This window comes from Seriola lalandi, unplaced genomic scaffold, assembly GCF_002814215.2.
Source record: "Seriola lalandi dorsalis isolate HSWRI2012SDOR001 ecotype SW California unplaced genomic scaffold, Sedor1 jcf7180002054692, whole genome shotgun sequence".
Lineage (NCBI taxonomy): Eukaryota > Metazoa > Chordata > Actinopteri > Carangiformes > Carangidae > Seriola > Seriola lalandi.
In genome coordinates, this window is record NW_019525245.1 from 2,728,247 (window position 1) to 2,740,131 (window position 11,885).

Below are 11,885 nucleotides of genomic sequence, written 5' to 3' on the forward strand. Positions count from 1 at the left end.
GGGGTGGGGGGGGGGGGGGGGGGCATTCCTCAAGTTTAATGTTTGGCTGTCCCACATGAGGTTGTGCAGCAGGGCCAACATCAATAGCATTTTTATATGTTACACATACACAGAGTCACGCTCACAGGTGTGATGGTGCACTGCTGAGGGGGATGACGACTTTTGAAAAGGATTTTCACTGGTTTCAGTTAATTACACCTCCTGGGATGACTTTTCTGGCCCCTGTTGTGATGGTGGAAACATCCGGACGTTATCCCTGTAATCAGCCAGACGACCACCATCAGAAACTTCCTGGAGCTAGTCACAACAGAGCCAATTTAAGTGCCGATCTGATGATGATTATGAAGCAATGATTACTCCAGTAAACAAATGGTGTGGTGGTGTTTGTAATGGAGGGAAACCCCCTCAAAATTGTTTACCCACATTTTCCAACGCAGAGGACTCTAGTCCACAAAGGATACATGGGTATCAATGGGCATTGAATAATAGTGTCTTTCCCAGCAATTCCTTCATTTTGTCATTGAACTGCTGTGATTGAACCTTGCACACATGTATCACGATCTTTTTCTATGTGTCTTTATTGCTTCTTCTCATAATAAAAGTGCTGTTTGCTTTTATTCAATGTGTTATTTGGCACCACAACACCCAAAGACTGATAGTGGACAGTTGTTGTGGCCACTCTGCAACACCAGACACTTTATTATGAAGCCAAAACTGAAAAGTTCTCATTGTAGTCTCCAGTGGACGTCCATTTCCTGTTATAAAAGTCTCAACAACACTGTCTCAGACCAAAGCAGTTTTTCGAATCAATCATGAGAATAAGCTCCCAGGACAGGACGAATCAGAGCATGGAGAAAAATGCAACCTAGGATCTCCCTCTGGACGTTTAAAGGAGACAGATTGAGTGTGCTGCTTCAGCCATATGTTCGCTGTAAAAACTTTAGCCTATATCTCACTCCTCAAGATTTTTTAAGCTCTCTGTCATAAGGAGACAACCGACCACAGAACCTTAAAGGAGATGAAACTCCCACATAAACTGTCGCTCAGAATAATGTCTTTGTAACAGGACGAACACGGTGTGAAATTTACCAACATCTATACAATGTAAAAAAGGGTTTCATGTCACTGTTGATGTGTTCACTCATTCTTCCATTGCTGTAAAAGTCCATTTAAGTTCCTGGTTCTTCTGACCTCCTGGTTGCTGTGCTTACATCTGACCTTTGACCTCTTTCTGTTGAAGCAAAACATCAGCTTTCTTCTTGTTCTTTCAACATCCCCACACACACCCACACACACAGTCTCCGATAGGGACAACCAAACTTTTGATGTCCCTCGAGGGATCAGAGATGAAATCCAGATGTATGGAAAACACGCTGCTTCCTTCCTCACACACTTCACATTGTAGGAGAAGATATGAAACATGCACGGTGAATCCCTTTGGCTTGTAATTTGCTGGCTTGAGTCATCTACATAATGATTGAATTTGCATAAAAATAGACCAGGGTCTGTTAGCAATTGTGCATATATATAAATGTTTGGGGGTTTTGTTCCAAAATGTTCTAACTCTTACTGTTAGTGTCTGCCAACTTTGTATGCTGCTATCACTAGAGACTCACTAAAACTAGGGGTCTCCTATGAGTCTAGGATAAATAGGTATAACCTCCTCCATTGCTTTGATTTAAATGGCTTGTCCTTCCTAATAAAGTCAGTATTCAGGAGGTATCGCACAATTTCTTGTTGCTCAAATTTCACAACTTTTACTTTACTAGAGACAGGAAACAATCTGTGCCTGTGTTTTTCAAACATGGGTAACTTTTGTAGATGTTCATTTTTGCCTTGTTCACAAGTGTATCAATACAATCTTTTGCAGGATGGACGAGAACTACAATATTGTCCCTCATGGAGTGAACTTCCAGGACCCCATCTTCCCTGACACTGCAGATAACCACCGCATGTTTGCCAGCCTCTTCCAGTTTTCAAACTGCACGCCTGGAACTCAGGTCCATAGCTTCACCCCGGAGTGGGAGGCTCAGGAGGACAGCAGGGTACGTAGCCACCAGAACCACCAATATAAACCATTTGCTAGTGTTGATAAAACGTTTGATGAAAAGGACTTTTATTGGCATTCAGCGGTTACAGATTCATGGTGGCTTCACACATACTTTGTGGGAAAGGGTGCAATAAGAGCCCCACTAGTTTGAAGTTTTGTGGTGCACACAAAAAGGATTTAACATTACATCCTGTTGTTTTCAAAGGAATACTATGAAGAAGTGGGCAAGCTAAATAAGATCTGAAGGCATGGGAAACTAAATACACATTTCTTGAGGTTCTTTTGTCGGACAAAGAACTCACTATGTTTAAAGGAAAAATCTACTTAAAAACATTGTTTTTGCTAGGCCTTTGGCAAACCATTTGGCAAAGCAGTATGCTCAAAGACAAGAGTCCTAACATTAGAGTGACATCATATGGAGCCAATGGTCGTTGTTTGCCTTATTATTGTATAACAATGTCAGACTACTGATGGAGTATCACTTCCAAACCAACATTGGCTCAAGCTGAAGCAAGGAATCACTTTAACAGTTAGTCAATTGACTTAATTAATTGGTAACTTATTTAATTGTGTAAGTAATTTTTCCAGCAAAAATACTAATCATGTATTGGTTGTAGCTTTTCAATTGCATCTGCTTTTCTGTGATTTATATATATTTATATATTGCTCAAATGAATATCTGTTGGTGTTGGACGGTTGGTCAGACAAAACAAGACATTTTAAGATCTTTGGAAATTTTGACAGGCATTTTTCATAATTTTCTGACATTCTATAAACTAAACAATTAAATGATAACTTGAGAAAACACACAATAGCCAATAATGGAAATAATCATTAGTTGGAGCCCTCAGATGAAACAGTAACATCAGTAGACCAAGTGTAGCCAGAGAACATGGTAAATATTGAAGGAGGGGGATGGCTTTGATGGACTGGAAAAACCATAACTCTCTGGGAGAGAGAAAAATGTAGAAAATGACTAACTAAAGTAAAACCAGGGAAAGTGGATACATGGTGAAATTAAATTACAACTCTTAATCACAAAATAGCTCCCGGTTACACATAGGACCATTCAGACTGATGATTTAAGAGTGTGAGAGCATCTGAAAGTATCTACTCTGTTTAAAGCCTATGGCATTCATATTGATGGACATCAGATTTTAAGATGACCTGAATCAATAGGCTTGAGCTCCAGTGCACACCTTGCTGTCATTGTTTCATCGATCAAAGCTCATTTGCACCTGGTGCTCCGTCACTCTGTAGACTTGGCATTTCGTCTCAGAGTCCTTTGTGTCAGTACATAAATGGTTTCCAGTCACTCACCACCACTTTATCCCCTTTAATGAATCTAAACCTTTGGCATAATCCGCCTGATTTAGGTCAGTCTTCTTCTGTCTGTTTCCAATCATTTGCTGACTACTCATAAAAGCTAAAATCTGCCATGGGTAAAGAAAACGAAAACATGGTTTGTATTTCCATTAACAGCAAACTTTTGGGTCAGCCTGTGATTATAATTACAGAGCGACATTTAGATATCAGTGCTCCTTTCTTACATCATCCTCATGATTAGATTTCCTCTAAGAAAAATAAAAACAGACTTTGTTTTCTTTCCTGGTACTGAGCAACCATTGTTTGGACAACTGACCCATACTCACGTCAGAACAGATCATGCCATACACATCACATCATCCAAACCATAGTAAATAAAATGGCCTGTATTCAACTTAAGATTCAACACCAAACGGTATCAGCAATAAAAACATTATTTTAACAAGTTAGGTTTTCCCACAGTTTTTGCTCTCAACACTAATGTAGAAATATTAGCTTTGAGGTTTACAGACACTGTCCTGACCTGATGACTGCACATGGAGGCAAAACAAATGGCTGGTCATATGTAATAAATGTCATAAAATTTCAGCCTCAGTTAATGTGATGTAACAAAACATTGTGTACATACACAGGATTTGCAAATATCTCTGTTTTACTCAGAAAGGTTTCAAACGTATCTCCTCTGACATGGGAAATGACACGTTCAGTCCTGCATAAAATATAAACCCTTTTGTTTTTTTTAGTTCAGATTGGATCATATCAGACTTTGATCGTTAAAGTCCTGTTGGATACTGAGGGTGCACCACATGGATCCATTTTGGAGCCTGTCAAAATCTTGGGATGTAGAGTTTGAAAGACATAGCATTTAGTGATGAGTTGCATTGTGGGAAATGAGTGATTTTGGAGATTGAACCATATTAGAGTCAAAAAGTTAGGATATCTGCCTCAGCTGCTTTGATTTTGAGCTTGATTCTTTTTTAATCTGTTCAGCTTAATGAAGATGCAATATCAATGTCAAAGTAATTTTTCTGGTCACGAAGACTAACCAGCGTGTAAAAACTGTTCCATAATGTTTTCCGAAGATTTAAGTACTCTTCAGTAGTCTTGTCTTGAAGACTATAAATCTTTACCAGAAAGCAGGCTTCAGATGATTTTGTATGATCTGTGTTTATTGTGTCAATTTTTCAGTATGCTTAATTTCTGATTATGTTCAACCAGCTGTTGCAAAATAAGAGTTTTCCTTTTGTACACTGCTCTTAATAACCTTATATTACTATTTAATGCAAATAAAACAAAATGTATGTTGTTCTTGAGATCAAGAGATATAGAATATAGTAACTTACCTATCTGCATTCACACGCTATAATATTGCAAGCGCCATAGAAAACAAATAGCTTGGCATCTGGCTTGATTCCAATTTAAATATCACACTGAAAATGTTGCTGGAAAACTGTGACAGAAGCTCGACTTTTTGTACAGAACCAAAACAAGCTTCCCTAAGAATTATAAGGAGAGGAGTGTTGTAGATATGATTTATCGACATGCTACTGTGTCTACTCATAAGCCATTATTCTCAGTTAAAATGTTCACTCTTTGGTTTATGACTGGAGGTAAATACCAACTGCTGCATTTTGAGGAAACTGATTTGGCTTCCCTGATTAAGAGACGTAATAACCACTGGTCCTGAACATATTTATGTACTAAAACCCTTGTTGGAAAACTGTCATCTTATATCTTTGCTGCTCTGACCCATGGTCCCCAGCTCCAGTGATTTGTTGCTGATTCATCAACATTGTACCAGAACTGATTTAAGACTCTTTTCTTGCTTGTGCAGTGGTCTCAGTGAATAATTATGCAATGTTACCTAAAAATCAGCAATACTGTATTAGACTAGGTGTACCTAGTGCAGTTTTGTAGCCACAAATCATAGGATTTTCAGTCTCGTGACAGTTATGGCCATAGAAGTTGTGATCTCTGAGTTGCTGATCAAGATTTATCTCAGACATGTTGCAAAAAACGTGTTTTCATCATCGATGTCCATGTGAGAAAGGTTTATCATTAGCAGAAGAGGCAGGTTTAAATGGTACACCTGTGCCTCATTCTTGGCTGTAGACTTTTTCAAGGGCAATTACTTAAGTATTTGTCCCTGCTGCAGCTTAGAACAGCACTGTGTACGTGTACCTGAGTGCACAAAACAGTGATTTGCCATTTTACACTTTCTGCTTTACATCACTTGATTGTTCTGTTCCTATACTTCATCCTTTCAAATCCCTATGGGATACACGCAAGAGCACATGGGGAAAAGTCCTCAGCTAATATTACAACGAGTAATGTACTAACCAGTGATGTGGGCCGGCAGCCGGCAGCACATTTTTAACATTTCCTCAAAACCCTCAGCGGTTGTTATCTGATGGCAGAGAATTTACATCAGTGTTTCACGCTGGCCCATGTGGATGCATTAGGATCTGTGGAGGAAATCCACACTCAGGCAGACAGGCATGCAGTCAGCATCTGGAGCTAATTTTTTCACCTAGAAAAGGTCCGGGCCTTTGGATCATCTGTCGCAGGTTCGCAGGCATGTTGGGTTTCATCTCACAGTGGTGTCTCACTGAAACACAGAGAGTATGTTGTGTGACCACTCTCCTTACCTCAGATTTCTCTTAGTCCCCACCTTGAACTACAGTGTAAGTTGTCTTTGGCTTATATAAACTGGCTGGTACACAAAGAGCAGGACATACATGGTAATGCTTAAATTCTTTAGATATATTTCCACAGACTGTGCCATAGCAAGAAAGGTAAAAATACTTCATGATTAATTTCTTGACTTTTTCCTTCCGTTCTCTTTCTTTTTAGGCTAGAAGAAGCCAAAAAGTTCTTTTTTTTGACTCACACACAAACAGTGGAATATGCTAAAAGACTTATGAGCTGTTGGCAGCGGTGGTCAGCCCAAAGAGCCAGCCAGCAGTGACTTGACTTATCCAAAGGAAATCTAGTATCAAAAACAGCAGATCTGTCAGGTGCTACGTCATAAATGTAACAAAAATATATTAAATCTGACAGTATGAGCCATGATGGAATACAATTTCACTCAAATGGCACAGTAGGATGGAATTCAGTGGGGAATCTTGCAGAATATAAGATGATACTGGCCTTCTCTGAGCAGTAAATTGCAAGTAGCCTGATAGTAAATGATCAGTTATTTGACAGTTAAATGTTTAAATGGGTCAAAGTTAAACTTGTTTTCCTGAAGTGCACTTAATCAAATCCGCTTCATGCTTTTCCAAACATTACAAATTTATGTATAAAAAATTGGAACAAACAAACTTAAATCTTTTCCCTGTTCTCTCCACAGTTGTTGTGCTCCACAGTGCAGAAGGCTCTGTTCGAAGAAGAAGAGAGGGTGAGGACTCTCTCCCAGAAGGTGCGCACCTTGGAGAAAGCCAACGGCCACCTGAGGGAAAAGGTGAAGACCATGAAACGTCTGCTGCGCCAGGCCCAACGAGAAACCATCAAGGAACAACAGACCCTCAGCCTCAAACAGCTCTACGAGTCGAAGACGCCCCAGACTCACCCGGATCAGGACACTACCCAGGACCAGAAGAACCCTCCGCTCAAAAAGGTCCTATCCAAGAAGCTAAAAAAATAGACATGTTTTTTTTCTATTGTTGTATGTAAACCAACTTTCGGTGACAGAGCAAGCTGAAAGTAAGTGAAAAGCTGGGGGAGGGGACAGCAACAGCAAGTAGTTGATCAAATGAAAGTAAAATGATGGACTTAAATTTTAATTTTATTACATTCTCCATGACTTCAACCTGTGCTTATTTCAAAAATCACATTTTTTTAAAAGAAACCTCACCTGAACAACCACATGTAGTTTTATTTTCTGCCCGTGACCCGCAACATTGAGACTGTCAGCTACAAAGAGACCATTGATGCCCATTTACATCCTTATCCATATTTGTTGAAGAGACTTTCCGTGCATGCATGTGTGCGCATGCGTGGGTGTAAAGAAGGGCTTTCATTTGACCTATTTTGTGTCCCCAGATGAACTAACATAAAGGATTTTAAAGGTTTCACAGGAGAGATCTTTATCTAAATCTCCTTAACTCTTATTTCACCCTATTAGTCCAATATGATCATGCTTTCTGAATAACTGTTGCTGTTATCTGTCCTAGCCCCCAAGTTTTACTTGTGTCTTTTACTTCAATCCTTTTCCAACATTATACATAGCTCATAGCTCAAAGCTGGCAGATGCACTGTTTGAACAATAGATGGACAATGTTAAAGGACCAGTTTGTAGGAATTAGTGGCTTCTAATGGTGAGGTTGCAGATTGCAAGCGACTGAATACCCCTCCCACCATCGCTCCATTGTGTGTGTAGGAGAATCTACGGTGGCCTTCAGGTAACATAAAAATGTCAAAGGCCCTCTCTAGAGCCAGTGTTTGGTTTGTCCGTTCTGGGCTACTGTAGGAACATGGTGGTGCAATATGGTGGGCTCCATGAAAGAGGACCGGCTCTGTATGTTGATATGAATGGCTCATTTTAAGCTAGCGAAAACACAACAGGTCTGGTGATAATACACTAATGCAAACATAGTTATAAATATTATACTTCTGCCAATAGATCCCCCTAAATCCTACACGCTGGTCATTTAAAGCATTTGAAATTGACGATCTGTTTTGTTAAAAAAAAAAAAAAAGAAAAAAAAATCTGTGCTGGACACATTATGCATTGTATAAATATTAGAATAAAATTTCTTATTTCAGAAATATCATCATCAAAATGCTACAGATCAACCTATGTTGAGGACTTTTTCCCAACTTCCAGTCTGAACAGCACAGGATGGATTTTATCTTCTATAGTTTCTACTCTGAAGAAGATGAGTCATAATCAGATTATAGCTCAAAGGCTAAAGGGACACAAATAACCAGTTCTTAATTGCTTTGAGTGTAATAAAATACAGAATATACAAGTTGTGAGGAATTGCTTGCTTTGACTTTGTATATGAAGGTATAGATACAGAGGAGTAGCTGTGTCAAAGTTCAAAAGCTGCAAGACCTACCATTACATCATCATTCTCCTCTACCTTTGCCTGCTTTTCATTTACTTGTTTGATCTATTTATTCCCTGAGAAAGTATCCTAAAGTGTAGCGGTTCTTCAAATTCAGTGAATTGATTCCCGAGATTGCATTTTTTCATGTTCTCCTTTATGTAAGTCCGTTCATACAAATTATACTAGCTGAAAGTGTAATTTTTGTGTTTGAAAACAGGGTGCTGAGCACCCATTAAGTCCAGCCAGTGAGCCTGGTGTGGTACAGGATTGGCTTTTTCTGTGTCAGAAATGAGAGTTTGCTTCATTATACTTTCCGTATTTGCTTTTGTTATTAGTTTTGCTTTCTCTAAACTATAAACATCTGGTTTGCTTGGCCAATAGCATAATCATTTGTGTAACAGTTATTGTAATTTTTAAAAAAATAAATAAATGAACTTTTCCAAAACTTCCTGAGTGGATGTTTTTAGTTGTCACAGATTATTTAGTTTGTATAGCATGCAAGTGAACTATATGATACTTTTTTGGTGCCATTTGAAAGAAATGAAATTTCAATATAAAAAGTAATATGTTCACAGGTTATAGCCTTCTTGACAGTTGCAAAACAGTTCCTGATGTGCAGTCACCTTAACATCTAAATCCATGAAGCTTTCAACATATAAAACAAACAATAAAAATCAACACTGTGTAAAGCTGTAAAAGCAACTGCCTGTGCAGCACAACATTCTTCATAGAGGGAAAAGAGACAAAACTTTCACAAGTCGCAGATGTAATACTTGGAAGGGTAGGATTTGTAATCTGGGTGTGTAAAAGATTATATCCTTTTATCTCACTCAGTTTTCCAGACGTTTCTAGTCAGCAACAGAGATACATGTGCCATTCGGGTTCTTTGGCTGCATGTGTTATATGATATCGATGCAACAGTCTAACATTATTAAATGTGCTAAATTTACTTTCATCATAAATGTGTCAGGTCAAACAGCAGAACAAAGTGACTACAGAGGGAGCTGTGATGCAGAGGGGCAATGAATTCAGGTAAAAGTTTCAAACCTCAACTGTAATGTTTCCTGCTTTCCATGTACTCATGTCACAAATGATAAATGCTTTCTGGCATGTACAATATGTTTTGTGTGATTCAGTGCTAATAAATCAAACGTTTTCAAAGGACTGCTGCTAATTCAAAAGCAACATAAATCCTAAAAATAAATTGGCCTTAATTTGACCTTTTTCTCGCAAGCGCTTGTCCAGTTTTCGACCGGCGCACTTTCACAAAGAACACAGGACCATTTCAGGCACGAAATCATCCTGGCAGATAAAATTTTCAACACAATTTCCAGGAGAGCTGAACCAAATTTCTTCCATATGGCGCCGTCGCATAAAACCAAGGGAATGAGGGGCAGGGTTTGCATGGCAGAAAAAGAGAACAAACAACAAAATGGACACATTTGAAACATGTTTTATGAAAGAAACTCTCCTGCAGGATTGTTCTGAAGTGAAGCAGGATAGGAAAGGGACATTTACAAGCTTTTGTTCTCGCCAATCATTTGACCTCACAGGGCAAAGGATTGCAGGGAACAGCTCCATGCTCCTCATCTTGTCTCCTCGTTGACTCTTTCTTCGCCCAGTGAAACCTTTGCTTCAGACAACCTTGCCTGCAGCCAACTGTCAAAATCCCATGGACCCGAGCCAAAGATGATATACACACACTGCTTTCTCAACATAAACCACTGTGCACAGCCAAGCTGCAAAACAGATGTCAAGCAATAGGACTGCACAGTGGTGGTCCCTTCCAGAGGACCTGGCTATCTGTAGACATGGTTTATTTATCTTGCCTTGTTTTATGTTTACAAATGCTGTTACTTTCTTGGCTGCTCTGGTTTAATATTTTTTTGTATTGATAATCCCAGAGCATCTGATTTTTTTTAATACAGTATTATTTTCCCATTTTTTTCTCCTTTCTGTTCATATTTTCTCAAGCAGCTACACTTTCTCTTTCATGCTGTCATTCATCACGCTGCATAAAGAAATCCAGCAGAGAAGTTTCTAGCTCGGAGCTATCTAACCTGCCACTGGCTTCATTGTGTCTGTAGGTAATTACTTGGGTCTGCACTTGGAGAGCCGGTGTTTCTTTTTGAGAAAATAAGAGCAATTCTTTTCTGTTTTGTGTTTTGAATTATTCACCCCTAAGACTGAGAGTCTACAGCCATGCTCACACAGTGGTGCTTTGAGCTAAATGCTAATGCTAGCATGCTAACATAACAGAATTACATTTGCCTTTACTTTAGTGTTACTCCTTTTTTACTTTTTTAGTCACTCCTATTTTTCTATGACCTTATTTTCAATTTTAATGTCGGTTAATCTTGTTTTATAATGGGACTGCCCCCGGACTTATCACCAGTAAGCTCCCTTAAAATACTTAAATAACAATTTTGTTGGTAAAATGTGTTTCATGAATGTTGTATTTTAAAGAGGGCTCACCTCAGAAAATGCTTTTGTTGTATTGGTTGTTAGTAATTTCTTGGAACCATTTGTTTAGCACACCATGATATCGATTACATTGCTTGACTGAATCGGCGCGATGCTAACATGCAGTTAGCGACATTATTTCTGTCTTTGTCTTAGCATTTTCTGGAGGATCTTACCACAAATTGTGCCATGGGAAACCTAATACCACTCTGTTGTTATCAGAATAAACATCTGGTTGGAGCCAGAAAGCTCCAGTTTGTGCTTTATTTTATACACAACTGCTACACTTGTGTGACAATGAATGCCAGCATACAGATGTTTAGCAGGTAGCTATCATATTTGCCATGTACACCATCTTAGAGAGTGTTAGCATGCTAACCTTGGATAATTAGTTATTGTTTTGCTCATTTTATTCGTCCTGAGGGGGACATGAACGTCTGTATCACATTTCATGCCAATACATCCCATAGTTATCAAGGCATTTCACCAAAAACTAAAAATTTCAATCACGCTAGTGGCATTAGAAGAAAAGTCATGGGATCACCAAAGTTAGTAGCATTTATCCTCTGGGCACCATGAATTTAAGGCAATCCTTCTGGTACTTAGATATTTCAGTCTGGGCCAAAGCGGTGGACTGACCAATCGACCCACCCAAGAACCACACTTGGCTAGAAATTTGATATTAAGTTGCATCCCATTGCAAGCCAGCAATTCCTTTTCTCATTCAGTTTGCACCTTCCACTCACTTCTCTCATTCAGTCTTCTGCTTCACAGTGTTTTTTTTCTTTCATTTCTGAACTTTCCTTCATTAATATTATTTCATTTTAATTAAATACATATACATATACATATACATATACATATACATAGTAATCCTAGTTAATACCAATGGTTTAACTTACATTAATGACTGATGACAGTCAGTGAAGAATAACATTTCCATTCATCATTTCCATGTAGTTTCATCTTACATTTAATATATTTAAGACAGC

General features: G+C 38.7%; 1 protein-coding gene across 1 annotated transcript in view; it reads left to right on the top strand.

Moving 5' to 3' along the window:
• Positions 1–8,875, top strand: part of ccdc3b (coiled-coil domain containing 3b) — an 11,328-nt gene extending 2,453 nt beyond the window's left edge. Inside the window, exons 2-3 of the mRNA XM_023423705.2 lie at positions 1,871–2,045; positions 6,729–8,875. Coding sequence (XP_023279473.1) covers positions 1,871–2,045; positions 6,729–7,022 — 469 coding nt within the window. The 3' untranslated portion in view covers positions 7,023–8,875. The remainder of the gene's footprint in view (positions 1–1,870; positions 2,046–6,728) is intronic.
• The last annotated feature ends 3,010 nt before the right edge of the window (positions 8,876–11,885 follow it).